At 41.4% G+C, this 18,872-nt stretch overlaps 1 protein-coding gene across 1 annotated transcript in view; it reads left to right on the forward strand.

Annotated features, from left to right (window-relative positions):
• The window catches only part of cacna1c (calcium channel, voltage-dependent, L type, alpha 1C subunit), a 531,481-nt gene that overhangs the window by 168,604 nt on the left and 344,005 nt on the right, over nucleotides 1–18,872 (forward strand). Inside the window, exon 4 of the mRNA XM_034163903.1 lies at nucleotides 6,970–7,075. Coding sequence (XP_034019794.1) covers nucleotides 6,970–7,075 — 106 coding nt within the window. The remainder of the gene's footprint in view (nucleotides 1–6,969; nucleotides 7,076–18,872) is intronic.

An 18,872-nucleotide genomic window follows, 5' to 3' on the forward strand; every position in this document is an offset into this window, starting at 1 on the left:
ATGCTGAAAAACTAATTCATGCATTTATTTCCTCTAGGCTGGACTATTGTAATTCATTATTATCAGGTTGTCCTAAAAGTTCCCTGAAAAGCCTTCAGTTAATTCAAAATGCTGCAGCTAGAGTACTAACGGGGACTAGAAGGAGAGAGCATATCTCACCCATATTGGCCTCTCTTCATTGGCTTCCTGTTAATTCTAGAATAGAATTTAAAATTCTTCTTCTTACTTATAAGGTTTTGAATAATCAGGTCCCATCTTGTCTTAGGGACCTCGTAGAACAATATCACCCCAATAGAGTGCTTCGCTCTCAGACTGCAGGCTTACTTGTAGTTCCTAGGGTTTGTAAGAGTAGAATGGGAGGCAGAGCCTTCAGCTTTCAGGCTCCTCTCCTGTGGAACCAGCTCCCAATTCGGATCAGGGAGACAGACACCCTCTCTACTTTTAAGATTAGGCTTAAAACTTTCCTTTTTGCTAAAGCTTATAGTTAGGGCTGGATCAGGTGACCCTGAACCATCCCTTAGTTATGCTGCTATAGACCTAGACTGCTGGGGGGTTCCCATGATGCACTGACTGTTTCTTTCTCTTTTTGCTCTGTATGCACCACTCTGCATTTAATCATTAGTGATTGATCTCTGCTCCCCTCCACAGCATGTCTTTTTCCTGGTTCTCTCCCTCAGCCCCAACCAGTCCCAGCAGAAGACTGTCCCTCCCTGAGCCTGGTTCTGCTGGAGGTTTCTTCCTGTTAAAAGGGAGTTTTTCCTTCCCACTGTAGCCAAGTGCTTGCTCACAGGGGGTCGTTTTGACCGTTGGGGTTTTACGTAATTATTGTATGGCCTTGCCTTACAATATAAAGCACCTTGGGGCAACTGTTTGTTGTGATTTGGCGCTATATAAATAAAATTGATTGGATTGATTGATTGATAAAGGCTTTGAAGTATTACGTCAAAACTACTTCATGGATTCTCACAAGATTTGCACCACATATAGATGTTATGACACGGAAGACTACACTATATTTTGGAGGTGATCTGGATCCAGATCTGGATTCCGGATCAACATTTCCCTTTGTATAGGCTTTGAAAGATTACATCAAAGCTCCTTCATGAATTATCACCAAATTTGCACCACAGATAGATATTAGGCCATGGAAGAATCTACTGAATTTTGGAGGTGATCTGGACCAGATTAGTGGACGTCAGACATCTTGGATTGCTCTTGTTTGTAGCTTTTTCAGTCAATAAAAATTTTCATTTAAACATACTGCAGCTGTTTGCTGTTTATGCACTAAAGATACATATCCATCGTCATTATTGTCATTATTAGAAGTTATTAATGGATTAAGTGCATGGTGTTATGATTGAAACGGACTTCCAGACTTTCCTCCAAGTGTTGTTTTGCCTTCAACAGCGCAGCAAGCTTTAGATTTATGATCATGTTGATAGAAGCAGACCTCAAGGGTTACTTAAATTATAGGTCAGGAATCCAGAAAGAGTCACAGGCCTGGTTTTCCGCAGATCCCTGCTTGTCTGGAGTGTGTTTTAATGAGCCCAAGCTGAAACCGTGATTGAAACGTTGATCCATTTTGGGTCAGAGGCTGAATAAGTGAAATGATCCTCAGCCCAGTGATGTTAAAGTGTCAGTCCTCAATCCAAACATGAGCAAAATATTCGACCTGGCAGACGAAGCATAGAGTTCCTTTTTCCCCTTTTCGGTCTCAAGGGTGTTTTCTCAAACACCACTTAAAACTCCAGAGAAGATCAGCTTGTTTGTCAAAAGGAAATACAGTCCAACTGCTACTGTGTTTGAGTGATTACACAAGGTTGCTAAAGATATGGGCCTTGTTATTCATATATCAGTTTAAAAGATCAAAGATGAACTAACCAATCTAGGATTCATTAATCCTTGTCGTGTAATTCATTTAGGCTTATATTAGACAAGCTGGAGACAATCATTTCAGATGATTACGTGCACTTGCAGTCATTTACCAGAGTATACGAGGTCTATTAGGTAATAAACCGACCCTTTTATTTTTTTTTAACTATATGGATTTGAATGACGTGATTACACCAATCATGCTTGAACCCTCGTGCGCATGCGTGAGTTTTTTCATGCGTGTCGGTGACGTCATTTCCCTGTGGGCAGGCCTTGAGTGAGATGTGGTCCCGCCCTCTCGGCTGAATTCCTTTGTTTCACACGCTGCTCCAGACGGCGCGCGTTGCTTTTTTCTGGACCTGTGAGGAATATACGAGTGGACACTATTCGAGAAATGAAGCTGGTTTTCGGTGAAAAGTTTAACGGCTGATGAGAGATTATGGGGTGTTTCTGTCGGTGTAAGGACTTCCCACAGAGCGGGACGTCGTGCAGCGCTTCCAGGCGCCGTCGTCGGCCTGTTTCGACCTGAAAACATCCTAATTTAAGGCTTAATTCACCCAGGACGTCGTGAGAGAACAGAGAAGATTCAGAAGAGGCCGGCATTAGGACTTTATGCGGACATTCCACTGTTTAAGGACATTTTTTAATGAAAGACGTGCGCGCAAATTCGCCGAGTCGTTTCCGTGACGACTCGGCAAATCTGTGTGCGCCGCGACAGGAAAAACACCTCCGTGTTGAAAACCATTTGTAAAATTCAGGCGGCTTTTGAGGGCTTTCAACAAGTGAGTAACTGAGAAATTGTTTAACAGCTTGGGCATGTTCCAACTTGCCCATTAAGGTTTCCAACACGGAGGTGTTTTTCCTGTCGCGACCCCCCGCGGTCGGGTCCGGCTCGACATGCGACTCTGCCCGCACGTTCTTTCATTACAGAATGTCCGTTAACAATGGAATGTCCGAATAAACTCCTCATGCCGACTTCTTCTGAAAGTTCTCTGTTCTCTGACGACTTCCTGGATCAACAAAGCCTGAAATGTGGATGTTTTCAACTTGAAACGGCGAGACGCTGCCGCCTCGAAGCGCAGATCGCCGTCAGGCACCGTGGGCCGTCCTTACGGCGACACTACCAGACCAAAATCTCTCATCAGCCGTTAAAATTTTTACCGAAAACCAGCTGAATTTATCGAATGGTGTCCACTCAGTTGTGCCTTACAGTTTTGAAAAAAAATTGATCAAACAAAGCAGCAGTCTCTGAGCCATTCCTAAACAATGAAAAAAATGACGAGAGGGTGGGCGACTCCTCACTCAAAGACTGCCCACAGGCAAATGACGTAACCGACAGGCGTGAAAAAACTCTCGCATGCCCACGAGGGTTCAAGCATGTCTGATGTAATCACACGTGATTCAAATCCATATGGTTTTTGAAAAAAATAATAAGGTCGGATACTTTTCTAATAGACCTCGTACTTCGCAATCCTGTAAACCATGATCTGTAACAATTTGGTTGGATGAATAGTGATGGGCTGGTTGGGGGGGTGCACTACCCATCTTATGTGGTAGTAATAATGAAATTATACTCTTTTGACTGAGCCCCTTTGTTAGGACCCTGGTCCTTTCCATCTTACTGTATGGTTGTGAGACTTGGACACAAGCCACTGACCCAAGTCTCTCCAGAGGATCCTTTGGTACCACTGAAATAACTGTCAGAAGATCTGTTCCTTAAGGAGACTAAGATGATTAGTTTGAGGATTGTGAGGAAACATTAACCGCAACATTGTGGCCATGTGGACATGATCCAGCATGCAGGTGCTTCAGTGTTGAGATCCTGAATGGCTGTGAAAAAGCCAAGGACACGCCCACATTTAACCTGGCTGAGGTCGCGTTGAAGTGGGGGCTGGACTGGATGTCTTCCTGGGTGGTTGCCATTCAGGAACCAAGATGGTTCCTTGGGTGTGGTGATTGTAGTGACAGTGCATGATCTTAGACTGAGCTCCAGCCATACCACCTCAGCCACCTCACCTGACCACAACTGATCAGTACTTGGCTGGGAGATCACTTGGAAGCTGGACTTGCATCAGGTGTAAAAACAGTGTCAAATTTCATTGTGTTACATGTTCATGAAGTTATCACGAGCTTATAGTGATGCCATGACGCTATTGCCCTGAGATCCGGTTGCTGAGAAACCACCTCACATGAGCGTAGAAATGTTTTTATGATGTTTTATTGAAATACAGCCTTTCCATGAAGCGCATTTTCAACTCAGTACTTTAGTTTGCGCAGTTTGCATGGAAACCTGGCTACATTGTTGACCTGGGTTCAATTCTTGGTCGTACTATCTGTGTGCATCCTTGGACAAGATGCCTCTCAGTCCACCCAGCTTTAAATGGGTACCAACCTCAGCTGGGGAAGTAACCTACATTGGACTGGCATCCTGTCCAGGGGGTGTTGTTGACTCTCATCTGTTTCACACTACAGAATCCGTGGATAAGCACGGTCAATAATGGGCTTTCGTTTGTGTCCAAAATGTGCAAATTTAAGAACTCTGCAAGGCAACATGAACACGGTTTCCATCGTTGACTTGAAGCGCTCCATTTGTTTCCAACAGAGACGGACTCTGAAGGATATAAGTTGGTCTACCACGTCAGTTTACATTAGACTGAAGAAGCCACTTGGATGAGTGGCGAAATGACTTGAAGACTAAACAACAAGCGCAGCTACTTTGGCGCGAACGTCCCGATAAGAGCTGACACATCTACATTTGAGTGCAGTCAGCGACGGCGCTTCAGTTTTTCCTTTTTGAATTTGATATGCTAATTGCAAAGCACATACTACGGTGGAGACAAGCTGCTCGTTCTACTACAAGGTCTGGAGTCTAGACAGATGTGACACCGAGCCAAGAAGGAAGGAAGGAAAGAAGGAAGTGAGGAGGAAGAAGAGAGCAAACAAAGAGACAAAGGTGGAGGGAGGTGACGGCAGTGGCAGTTAGTAATTGTGTTGATGAAAAGCAGACCTCCTCTATCTCTCCTTCACATTCTCTCTCTCTGCTCACTTTGTATGTCCCTCTCTAAGGCCAGAAATAATGAGGTCGCTCCCCTCTCAAGGACTGTTCCAAATAAAACCCCTCTGCGTCGCTCCTCTTTCTCATTCCATTTCCCTCTCTCTCCTTCTCTCCACATCCAATCTTCCACACGACGGTCCTTTAGTTCGCCGCGCCTATATTTGGGCATGCTCTGTCTCTCTCGCAGTTCCCTGAAATACACAAAGCGCTTCCTCAAGTGGCCCGATACGTCTTATTGTTAACAAACGTAACAGCTTTGATCTCTCTCGCTGCACATTGCTTGCGTGCCTGAGCTTATTTAAACGCGTAGTCCCTTCCAGTTGTCCACAAAATTGATTTCAAGTTGAAATGTAGTTATTATAAAATACCTGTATTCCTGAGGTATATCACAACATTACAGTTAATATTATTGGTAGTGAAGTGTTTATTTGGTGAGATTCCGCGGTAACTATAGCGAGTGTAGATCTCGCAGAGGTTCGAAGTTCATGCATTCAGTGGAAACTGGTAAGTTGTAATAAAGGTTTAATGAAACGTCAGTCTTCCTACGGACTCTTTTTGGCAAACCAGTTAAAAATGTTGCAACTGTAACTAGCCTTAGTATCAACAACTGACACAGTAGATCTCTGTGAGTATTGTCTTACCTGTCCAGCAGATAACCAGCAAAATGTTTATGTGAAATATGACCAGATTTTATCCCAATACAGGGTTCTCACCAGGATTTTTTTCATAGCATAGGGGGGAACTTAGCGGGGCATAGCTGTGCGACTAACATTGTACACATGAGTATTATAGGAGGGTTCAGGGGCATCTCCTCCCCAGAAAATTTTGAAATTTATAACCCTTTGAAATACTATTTCCTGCATTTGAGGGCCACTTTGTGTTGCTAACTGGGACATTAAATAGCACGCGAAATGTCCATTAAAAAAGGAAAAGAAAAAAAAAACAGAACCCCCCCCAATGCTGGTTAAATCACAGCGTAGTGGCCCAAATCACAGTATAGGGAATCCAAATCACAGCATAGGGGCCCCCTATGCTCAACTGCGCTGGCGAGAACCTTGCAATAGGGCAGCGCAGTCTCCACCCAGAATTAGTCTCTTCTAATGGAAAAACGGTGAACTGTTTTGTTTTCAGCTGCTATCACCGAAGCAGCAGTTTTTTCGGACGAAGCAAATGGTCGTGTTGGTAAGTGTTGGCCTACACACCTAGCCAGAGCAGCTGCGTTCTCTCACCTGCACAACCGCCTTGACACGTTTGAGCTCCAGGTCATAAACAAACCGCAACACATATCCGCTTTCCACCACATTGTCACTTTTTGTTTGCATTTTCACTTTGTTTGCCGTGTAATTTGCCCAAAAAGTCAGAGAAAGGGCCATGTTTCTGCTGCGGACAGACAAGGGCGGCCCCCGGATGTAGAAAAAGTGTGTTATATGTGTCATATTTTACCCCTTTAGCGCCCGCCCTCAAACGGGACTACTGTGCCCAGTTTCTTCCCAACAGGATTTCTGGTGGGATGTGTGCATGTCCTCTTCTTCTTTTTTTTATTTTTGGCATTTTCTGTCACAATTGAAAGTCTACAGTGTTTCTTCAGCTCTGTCGTATTAAAACTATCTTATGTAGGGTAGCAGTTCAACAGCTGGCCCCTCTATTCCCTCATGTCATCTGTAATATCACCATAGAACGTATGTCATCGTCCTTTTTTGCTTTACTTTAACCCAGGAGTCAAAATTCAAATTTTTTTCTAGAGAAGGTGAATTTTGACCATATGGGTGATATAAAAGTGTGTATCCTTTACTTCAGTACTAAGAAACAGAATTATAGTTGTGCTGAAGAACATCCTTTTTATTTCTTAAGTGATAAAAAACTTGAATGGGAACACACTGTTCAGAATGTGTTTCAGTGAGAAATATTCTTGAATAAAATTGTGTTGTTTTTTTTGTTTGTTTGTTTTTACAAGAACAAATCACTTGCTATGTTTACTGTTGTGCTCATGTCTGATTGCTTGCGTTTGGTCTGGCCTGTATAATCCCTAACTGTCCTCTCAGACCATTTGAGATCATCATCTTGATGACCATTTTTGCCAACTGTGTGGCCTTAGCTGTCTACATCCCCTTCCCTGAGGACGACTCCAACGCCACCAATTCCAACCTGGTGAGTGGACTGCTTGATATAAATGGCTTGATGCTAGAATACGCTTGCTTGTTGTTTGATGGTTTTGATGGCTGGTTGGCTCATTGACTGTTTTTCCCAGTCACGGTGGCACGTTTGATGGATTTTGTAGCTGGGTATTTGGTTTGTGTCTGAGGGGGAAAAAAAGAGTTGGGAATGCTTTCAGATGCCATGTGTGGTTTATGGAGGTGAAAGATGTGACGGCGAGAAGCACAAATTATAGCAGAGAAATGAAAACCAGGAGCAAGATCGATTGCTATTTGCCTATCAAATAAATTGCCAACTATATTATTTTAATAATTGATTAATCATTTTGAGGCACACACACACACACACACACACACACACACACACATATATATATATATATATATACACACTCAACAAAAATATAAACACAACACTTTTGGCTTTGCTCCCATTTTGTATGAGATGAACTCAAAGATCTAAATCTTTTTCCACATACACAATATCACCATTTCCCTCAAATATTGTTCACAAACCAATCTAAATCTGTGATAGTGAGCACTTCTCCTTTGCTGAGATAATCCATCCCACCTCACAGGTGTGCCATACCAAGATGCTGATTAGACACCATGATTAGTGCACAGGTGTGCCTTAGACTGCCCACAATAAAAGGCCACTCTGAAAGGTGCAGTTTTATCACACAGCACAATGCCACAGATGTCACAAGATTTGAGGGAGCGTGCAATTGGCATGCTGACAGCAGGAATGTCAACCAGAGCTGTTGCTCGTGTATTGAATGTTCATTTCTCTACCATAAGCCGTCTCCAAAGGTGTTTCAGAGAATTTGGCAGTACATCCAACCAGCCTCACAACCGCAGACCACGTGTAACCACACCAGCCCAGGACCTCCACATCCAGCATGTTCACCTCCAAGATCGTCTGAGACCAGCCACTCGGACAGCTGCTGAAACAATCGGTTTGCATAACCAAAGAATTTCTGCACAGACTGTCAGAAACCATCTCAGGGAAGCTCATCTGCATGCTCGTCGTCCTCATCGGGGTCTCGACCTGACTCTAGTTTGTCATCGTAACCGACTTGAGTGGGCAAATGCTCACATTTGCTGGCGTTTGGCACGTTGGAGAGGTGTTCTCTTCACGGATGATGCGAAGGAGATGTGTTGCACTGCATGAGGCAAATGGTGGTCACACCAGATACTGACTGGTATCCCCTCCAATAAAACAAAACTGCACCTTTCAGAGTGGCCTTTTATTGTGGGCAGTCTAAGGCACACCTGTGCACTAATCATGGTGTCTAATCAGCATCTTGATATGGCACACCTGTGAGGTGGGATGGATTATCTCAGCAAAGGAGAAGTGCTCACTATCACAGATTTCGACTGGTTTGTGAACAATATTTGAGGGAAATGGTGATATTGTGTATGTGGAAAAAGTTTTAGATCTTTGAGTTCATCTCATACAAAATGGGAGCAAAACCAAAAGTGTTGCGTTTATATTTTTGTTGAGTGTATATATATATATATATATATATATATATATATATATATATATATATATATATACAGTATATAACATTAGATACAACTTAATTGATTCCTTGGGAAGACTCCCTCAGGGAAATTGAGGTTCCAGAATCACTATATAGCAGCACACGGTGTATATATATATATATATATATATATATATATATATATATATATATATAAAGAGAGAGTCACATTTTGGAGTTCAGGTTTTAAATGTGAATTTTATTTATCTACTTATTTATTACAAATGTCTTTCCTCATGTCTGGCAGTAAAGTGAAGTGAATGTCTTTGGTTGTGGACAAATATAGACTACTGAGGACATCATCGTGGGCTTTGGGAAACACTGATGAACACTTTTTTTTACCATTTTGTCATGTTTTACACACCAAACAACTCATCAGTTAATTGAGAAAATAATCAATAAATTAATTCATCATGAAAATAATCTTTCATTGCAGCCCAAATGAAGAGATGGTATAAATGGTATTGTAGATTATGACTTTCCACTTTAAATTCTGCATAAAAAGGAGGGTTTGAGAACTTCAGAGCAGTGTCAAGTATTAGTCCGTGAGCAGATTTGATTAAAAATAGAGCATTATTATCCTGCCAGCAACAGTAACATTTTAGCCAAGTAGAAAATTGTGATTGACTGAGGAATTGTCAGCTCTATTGATTTTGTGGCTTCTCCCCAGTGTGGTGGTGCAAAACACCTCTGTCTTTATATAGATCAGTGTAACAGATGCAACATTGCCAAAAATACCAATTTACAGAATTTAATTTCATGTCAAGGAGGGTTTTGTTATCATACGTGCCGAAATTAAAAATTTTAAAACTGACATGGGCAAGAGGTTGAACTCTTTTATTGCTCATGCAGAGATGGAGAGTACTTCTTTTATAAACAAGTATACTAAGCAAAATGTCCATATGATTTCATCATATTGGATAAAACTTACAAAAAAGAGATTTTCTACAGTACTTCCAACAGGATGCATTAAGAAATCTTAAGAGTTTGTTATGTTTGTTCTAATGGGTTAACTTTGTAGATGATGTTGTGATTGTTGCTGAATCATGGGATACGCTGATTACAACACACGAGAAGCTCAGTAAGGAATCGGAGTGTCTGGGTTTGTAGTTGTCCTGGAACAAGAATAAGATCCAGGCTTCCTGGACTTGGGGTGTATACATCTCTATGCCAAAAAAGGGACATTCACTTAATGGTGGTCCTACTATCTGATATTTTTAGCGGCATAGTATCTCACCAAGTACTGTATGTGAGTTGTTGGAAAGCGGAAATAGGACTGACAGAGGACAGCTACTTTCATCCACTCAGTCTTCATCCATCACCCACTCTCTCTGCTTCTCATTCTGTCTCTTGGTAATTCAGTATGCAGTTCTGCATATGACACTGTGTTATATTATTGACTGCACTTGTTACTGCAGTGGACTGATGCTGGTTGTAAAGCCTTATAGGAATGGTGCTAAAATTCATTAGGCCACCAACCTTGGCCTAAAGAACTAAGGCCCATTTGCTGGTGTTGGATGCTTTGGCCTTGGCCATGAGGATTCAAAGTCTTGATCATCATATGGAATTTTACTATTGTTAAGTAGCCAAACAACCTGTACAATGCAGAATTCAATTTTAACTGGAAAGAACTGCTGTTGTTGAAGCTACTTTCACATATGCACCTTCATGTTCTTTGCATTGTTTTTTTTTTTTTTTTTTTTTTTTTTTTGTGAACCTCAGTCTTTGTAGGATCCAATTTTTATTTTGTCCCGTTTGTTTTTGTCTTGGCATTAGGCTTGGCCTTAAGTCTTCAAACCTTGGCCTTGGGCATCAAAAGCTTAACCTTAGCATTGGTGTTCAAAGCCTTGGCCTTGGAGTTGGGGTCAAAGTCTTGGCTTTAGCAATGGGGTCAAGCCTTGGCCTTGGGGTCAAAGCTTTAGCCTTCGCACTGGGGGTGAAAACCTTGACCTTGGTGTTGGGGATCACTGCTTAAGCTTTAGCCCTTGGGGTCAAAGCTTTAACCTTAGTGTGGGGTTTAAAGCTTTGGCCTTAGCAGTGGGGTCAAAACCTTGGTCTTGGTGTTCAGCGTCCAAGCCTTGGTCTTATTGTTGTGGGTCAAAGCCTTGGATTTGGTGTTGGGGTCAAAGCTTTAGCCTTAGGGCTGGGTGTCAAAACCTTGGTCTCGTTGTGGGTCAAAGCCTTGGCTGTGGTGTTGGGGTCAAAGCTTTAGCCTTAGGGCTGGTGGTCAAAGCCTTTGACCCCCAGCCTCATTGATTCATTCATGCCGAAATGCCATCCCTTCCAGGAATTCAACCAAAAGACAATCTCCCTCACCACTGAGGGGTCGCCATCATGAAGTATCAACACAGTACTCCAGTGCATGCTGACCTGACCAATGATGGTGACAGACAAAAAACACACTGCTAAAGTTTTCTAGTTTTATGAAGCGTAGTCACAAAACAGCTGCATTAATATTCTGACAATGCTCCGTCAAGTAGCTCCCCCTTTGCTGGATTTGTGCAAGTGTTTTTATGTAATACCAGAGATGTGTTGTATTGCTTCAAGTTCAAGATTTCTATTTCTGTCTGCATCCCATAATGTGCTGTTCTGTCTCCGTGAAAATAGGCCCAATAATAGCAGTAGCAGAGGTTGTCATGGATATGGTAACCGTAGTGATGCTGTCCTTAGTTACACAGGATAGGAACCAAAGTGGGAGAAAGTTGTGTTTCTCATGGACATTATGAGATATATATATATATATATATATATATATATATATATATATCATAGAAAAGTTTGTATATATCATTAGAATTTTTTTTTTTTTTACCAGGGGCTTGGGAGTTTGAGGGTTCGGCACAGTATCTTAGCTGTTCCTAGGACTGCACTCTTCTGAATAGAGATCTCTCATGTTATGCCTGGAATCTGGTGGAACCACTCTCCCAATTTGGGGGTTACAGCTCCTACTGTTCCTGTTTCCACTGGTACCACTTTCAACTTTACCTTCCACATCTGGTCCAGAAAGACCCATTTCTCTCATGATAAAACTGAACATTTCTGACTGGCCTTTTATTGTGGCCAGCCTAAGGCACACTTGTGCAATAATCATGCTGTCTAATTGGCATCTTGATATGTCATCTATATATCTGACTTCTGTCTGACCCTTAATGAGTCATTCACACCATCAGGAGAGGCGTCAGTCCCATCATTAGGAGGAACAGCTACCCTGTCATTAGGAGGGTGCTAACTAGAGCACAGTAGGTGCTAATTAAAGCAATTGTTTAGTCACCAGCCAATAGCAGTCTGCCTCTCGGTAGGAGGCATCTGGTTAGGCTTAAAACTCCAGCTTTTGTGGCTTCTGTTTGTTCTTCTCGACAACGGTTAGACAGAAGTCAGACTACCAGAGCAAGAATTTTAGCTGAGGAAGCTTCTGCGATTTGAAGCGAAACGTCCTTACGTCAATCAACCCAGTCCAGTCGAAGATTCAAGCTTCTCTACTGTGTTGGGTTTTAACATCAGAGTGATACAACACGAGAGTTCACTTCGAGCTGTATTACTTATATGTGCAGTATATTCCCATTCACGCACTCCCCAGTGCCACCATGATGTCTCAAGGATCTGAACCTTCAACACTTCTCGCTCCTCTGAAAACATGGCGACTGTGTCTGTCTGAATGTGTGCTTGTGCTTCGATGGAGCCGTAATTGTAGCTGTGCTGTAGGTTTTGCAGTACATGTTGCATAATCCTGCTCCAGCAGTTGCTGAAGCAGTTGTTTCAATGAGCGTTACCACAGACGTGGGTCGTGATTTTAGTCTGGAACTTCGTGTGCAATGCCTTGCTGGTGTATTGCTGCGCACATTGCCTGCTGGTCTATTTGTTTCCATGTGTGTTCATTCCACTTTCTGGAGATTGAAGTTATCAAGAGTACTCCACTGATGGTTGAGGTAAATAAGATCATCTCGTCAGGGATTAAAATTTCTGTTTCTGTTTGACCCGTGACAATATGTGGAGTTGCCTGCAAAGAAAAACAGAATAGAAATGTGCATTAGTTATAGCAAGCAAAGTGTGTGTGTGTGTGTGTGTGTGTGTGTATTTAGAGATGACTCAGAGTCACTACAGTCCCTCATCAGGTTTAATCCTCAGCAGTTGGCTCTTCTACACAGAAAAACTCAAAATTTCCATGACGGTTTCCGCAGAACAAGTTCCAACTGCGCCGTTAGCCAGAGGGTGTCATTATTCCAAAATCCTAAATGCTGTTCCTATTTCCAAATCCCAGAGGACACTTGGAATACCCCAGTTATCATTTCTGCTGCAGTCATGCTCACTTTCAACTCAGAAGTTGCTCTGTCAGGTTGCTGCTGGTTTCTGATCCACTGCGTCTGTATTTTGGGGGCATCTCCCCCCCCACACACTTTACTCCAAAAATCAACACAGCAAAGATATTCGGAGCTTTTCCTGTTTTCCTATGAATGGATTCATCACTCAGTAATAAAATGTGCATTCTCCTTATTTTCTGCTCATTTTCTCTGTCGTCCCACTTTCAGTCAAATTATTCTGCATTCTTTTCAAATTGGGTAAAAATAAAATGTGCGTGTGGCCGTGCGTTCGTCAGCACATCAGGTTGTTAATGTTCTGTTGTCTTCGCAGTGTGTTTGCGTTTTATCTACACAGTAAAACACAGAAAAGCAGTTTGTTTTATGATAAACCAACCAGATGGAGCAAGCATTATGTTGTTTTTTTTTTCTCCCCAAAAGAAAAGCACTTTTTTAATTGTTATATTCTAAATCTGAAGTAGTAATATTTCTATCACTTCTAGTTGTTATTAAGTCTGACATAGTGGTTATGACTATTGGTTGTTACGTTTGTTTTTAATGAGATGACTTAAAGGTTTTCAGATCCCATTATCTTATCTTTATCGTTGTCACTATCTAGTTTCTTAGCTAATTCAGCAGCAGCAGCATTGCACAAGGACCAATGAATTGATTTTAATTAAAACTGATAGAGAGATGCGACACGGGCCAAAGAGAAACCCATCAAATTTTGGTGCAGATCCAGCTCTAGGGGCAGCATCTCACTTTGATTTTTAATTCCAGGTGCTTGACTCTGATTGGTTTAATCCTGTAATCAGGAACAAACATCAAAACTCAGGAAAAAAGAGAAAATAACAGGATATAAAATGGTAACTATCAAGTCAAGATCAAAGGTCAGTAATCGGGATAAAAGTTCAACAATCAGAATCAAATATCAGTCATCGGGACTAAAGATCAGTAATCGGGATCAAAGGTCAGTAATCAGGATCCAAGTTCCATGCTCACTGTCCAATATAAGTAATCAGGGTCCAAGTTTAGTGATAATCTAACCCTGACTGCAGAGGTCAGTAAGTAGGACAAAAGGTTAAAACTCAAGATCAAAGATCAGGATCAAAGGCTTAGTCAGTGATCAGGATCAAAGTTATGTTATCAGTATCAAATGTCAGTCATCAGGACAAAAGTTCAGTAATCAGTGTGACAAGTCAATAATTAAGATCAGAGGTCCAAGCTTAAGAACAAAGGTCAAGATTGGGATGAAAGGTCAGGTCAGTAATCACGATCAAAGTTCCATGCTCACTGTCCAATATAAGTAATCAGGATCGAAGTTTAGTGAAAATCTAACCCTAACTACTGAGGTCAGTAATTAGGACAAAAGGTTAAAACTCAAGATCAAAGATTGGGATCAAAGGCTTAGTCAGTGATCAGGATCAAAGTTATGTTATCAGTATCAAATGTCAGTCATCAGGACAAAAGTTCAGTAATCAGTGTGACAAGTCAATAATTAAGATCAAAAGTCCAAGCTTAAGAACAAAGGTCAAGATTGGGATGAAAGGTCAGGTGAGTAATCAGGATCAAAGTTCCTTTATCAGTATCAAATATCAGTCATCAGGACAAAAAGATCAGTAATCAGGATGGCAGGTCAGCAATTAAGATCAGAGCACAAAGCTTAAGATCAAAGGTCAAGTTCAGCATCAGAGGTCAGGTCAGCAATCAGAATCAAAGTTCCATTATAGTGACAAATATCAGTCATCAGGATGACAGATCAGCAATTAAGATCAAAGGTTAAAGCTCACGCTCAGAAGTCACAATCAGAATCAAAGATCACCAACGATAACAGATAAAGGTTGGATGATACTTTTGAGATAATCATGTTCAAAGCCATGAACGGGATTAAGGTTTAGTGATTTTTGGATCAAAGAGGATTCATCATGATAAAAGTTTGAGGCATGCGCTCGACTGAGTGCCCTTCTTTATTTTGCATTTTCAACATTTTGAAGCGTCTCTGGATCTGTTCCAAGGTAAAGGCAACGGAGATGCTCATGAAGGTTAAACTTACTGTAAAAAAACGCAGCATTGTTAATCCTGATGGAGAACTACAGGATTGTGCAGCCTTGTCGAAGCCGTTCCCTCTCTGAGTGCCCTTCTAATTTATAGCATATTTCAGCCACCGGTTATAACACGACATTCTGTACTGAGTACAAAAATGGTTCAACTGACGCTGAAGCTTTTATCACTTGGACCATTTTCTCCTTCCTCGTTCAGAAAAAAGATCAAGTGCAGCGCACCTATAAACCACTCTGACGATGCAGCTGCATCGTTTTGAATTGAAAATGGCCAATAATGCATTGCTGTCTCTCCCTGCTTCTCTCTATATCTTCTTTTTTTTTTCCGCTGGTCTTCACCTCCACCTCCAATAAAAGTGAAAGATGGACACCACCTGATGGCAGCGGTGACAAGGTATTCATTACAACACCATTTCCTCTCCCCTCCCTCGTCCTTGTCCTCGCTCTTTAATAGTCCCATCCTGGTGATAAAGATAGGGAGATGTCCACACAAACCTCTGCCCCCCCCCCCCAACTCACAACCTCTCCTTTCTTTAAAAGGAAGAAAAGACTATTTAAAGCATCTCTGACTGAAGCATTTTTAACTTTAACGACGCCTTGATGTCTGATCCGATGGCATCAGGGAAACATTTAAGGGTAGCATGTACGAAATATGATCACATGTTTTTAACCTTTCAGTAGGGTTTCAGTTGCAGCATTTAGAGAAGTGTGGCAGTTTTTGGCGCTTAAAGGCCCAGTCACACGCCACTAACAAAGGACAAGGAAGCTCAAACGAAAGACGAAATCTGGGCTTCGTTCCTGCAGCTGAGGCTTCGTCAGAATTTTTAAACTGTTGATAAATTTGAACGAATACCGACGACGACTTCAATTCGTCCGTATTTTATTTTGCTTTCGTTCTTGACTTTTTTTTTGTTTGTTTTTTATCGTTTGCATAGTTTTCATAGCGTTTCATTCGTCCAACTTTGCCCAGCCTCCCAAGTCCAACATATTGAACGAACGTTGACGAATGCAACAGTATCTGTATGAATCAACAACTAAAGCTTCGATGAGCTGGCCGAAATATCCTTGTATTGCTAATGGATTGTTCATTTTTGGGACGAAAGCATTAAGAACATTTTATCAACTACTTTAACTATTTACGCACGTTTCAATCATTTGTGGCTGCCCTGCGTGTTACTGCGTGTGCATGTCTTCGGGAGTAGCCTTCATCTGACACAAACAGATCCTCATCGTCGCCATGGACTCAAAGGTATTCGTCAGGACAGGTACAATCACAGTGTAAAGTGTACGCCGCGAGAACTAAAAATGTGAAGACAAACAAAATCTTGCACCTGCAGGTACTGCGGAAATGAGAACAAAGCTGTCTGCGCTCTGTTTTATACCCCCTTTCGGTCACCTCATCATGAATGTTTCATTTTGATTTCGTTTAGCCTAAAGCATCAAGTTCAATGTTCGCTTAGTTTTTCTTTCGTTAGTTTGATTCGCAGACTTTTCTGTAATGGGAAAGCTGCAGGATCTTTCGTCCACCTTTTCTTGACGATTTGTGGCTTTTTGATGTTTTATCCTTCGTCCAGGTATCGCCGTTGCTGTGTGACCGGGGCATAAGACGTAATTGTGTCTCAACATTTGCCATTAATTTCATACTCAATTAATCAATTGATTATTTTTTCGATTAATCGATTAGTTGTTCGGGCCATAAAGTATCAAAAAAATGGTGGAAAAAATATTGATCAATCATCTAGAGCAAAAGACGAAGATTTCAGATGGCCTGTTTTCTTCATAGCCCAGAGATGTTCAGATTACTGCCAGATAGGAGTAAAGCAACCAGTAAAACAATATTCATATTTAAGAAGCTGAAATCAAAGAATTTGGATGCTTAAAAAGAAAAGTCTGAAAATGACTTATTATTAAAATAGCAGTCTATTAATTTTACAGTCGATTAATCATCGATTCATCGATTAATTGTTGCAGCTCTCAATCTTACATGAATAGAATATATGGAATTTTATCACAAGATTCCTATATTTTTGTATTACGGAGTGTTGCTTTGGTACCATGAATCATTTGGAGATGGTCCCAAAGACTGAGTTGTGGCGATCCAAATTTTTTTTCAACAAGTCGTAGCTTAATTCTTCCGATATTTTTTTTTTTCTTTCCTGCTGTAAAACTGGCAAAAGATTTTATATTATGAATAACAAATGGATGATTTTTTTTTAAATTTTTTTTTGGTGTATAAGTTGTACCCAAGTATAAGTCCCAGGGCCTCCCCATCTAGCAAACAAACAAACAAAAAAACAAAACAAAGCACGATTTATACTCTGGAAAATATGGTAATTATAATTATGTATACTGTCTATATTGTAATGTGCAGAGTTGCAGTAATGACAAAGGCATTAAGATGACCAGCCACAGCATGAAGTTATGGGAAAGAGTAGTAGAAGTTAGGCTTAGAAAACAGGTGAAGATCTGTGAGCAGCAATATGGTTCCATTCTGAGAAAGAGCACCACGATGCAATGTTTGCTCTGAGAAGACTGATGGACAAATATAGAGAAGGCAAGAAGGAGTTACATTGTGTGTTTGTGTATTTCAAGAAAGCTGACAGGGTGCCAGAATGGCAGAGAAGTATGTGAGGGTAGTGCAGGACATGTACAAGGACAGTGTGGCAGTGGTGAGATGCACAGTAAGAATGACAGACTGCTTCAAGGTGGAGGTGGGATTACACCAAGGATCAGCTGTGAGTCCTTTCTTGTTCACAGTGGTGATGGACCGGTTGACTGATGAGACCAGACAGGAGTCTCCATGGGCTATGATTTTTGCAAATGACATTGTGATCTGTAGTGAGAGCAGGTTGAGTCTAGCCTGGAGAGGTGGAGATATGCTCTGGAGAGCAGAGGAATGAAAGTCAGTAGGAGCAAAAGTGAGTACGTGTGTGAATGTGAGGGAGCCCAGTGGAATAGTGCAGTTACAAGGAGCAGAAGTGGTGAAAATAGATGAGTTTAAATACTTGGGGTGAACTGTCCAAAGTAATGAGGAGTGTGGTAGAGAGGTGAAGAAGAGAGTGCAGGCAGGGTGGAGAAAGGTGGTAGGAGAGATTTCTGGTTAAAGAATATCTGCAGAAGTGAAGTGGAAAGTCTACAAGGCAGTAGTGAGACCAGCTATGTTGTACGGAGACGGTGGCGCTAACAAAAAGACAGGAAGCAGAGCTGAAGATGATGTGATTTTCTGTGGGAGTGACGAGGATGGACAGGATGAGGAATGAACATTTCAGAGGGACAACTCAGGTGGGACGTTTGGAGACAAAGTCAGAGAGGTGAGATTGAGATGGTTTGGAAATGTGCAGAGGAGGGACCCAAGTTATATCGGGAGAAGGATGCTGAGGATGGAGCCACCAGGCAGGAGGAGAAGAGGGAGGCCAAAGAGGAGGTTTATGGATGTGCTGAGGGAGGACATGCAGATGGTTGGTGTGACAGAGGAAGATACAGAGGACAGTGTGACATAGAAACAATTGATCTGCTGTGGCGACCCCTAACAGAAGCAGCCAAAAAAAGAATATAAAAATAAATAATCTATATATTATCTATGTTATAATAATATAACAGCTACACATAATAACTATTTCTATAGGAGTTTCACATGAATCAAAGTGCTACACAAAATCAACTTCAATAACAAAATATTAAATGGAAATAATAAAAAAGTACAATACAACAATGCACAAAAATCCAAAATGAAAGTTTGTAATTTCCAAAATAAGAGTGACTTATACTCCAGTGCAACTTGTATGTTTTTTTTTTTTTTTCTCTTCAACAGGCATTTTTGGCAGGTGTGATGAAATATGATAAAGAAATAGACACTGTAATTGATTTAAAGGTAGAGTGTGTAGGATTTA

This window comes from Thalassophryne amazonica, chromosome 22 (genome assembly GCF_902500255.1).
Source record: "Thalassophryne amazonica chromosome 22, fThaAma1.1, whole genome shotgun sequence".
Lineage (NCBI taxonomy): Eukaryota > Metazoa > Chordata > Actinopteri > Batrachoidiformes > Batrachoididae > Thalassophryne > Thalassophryne amazonica.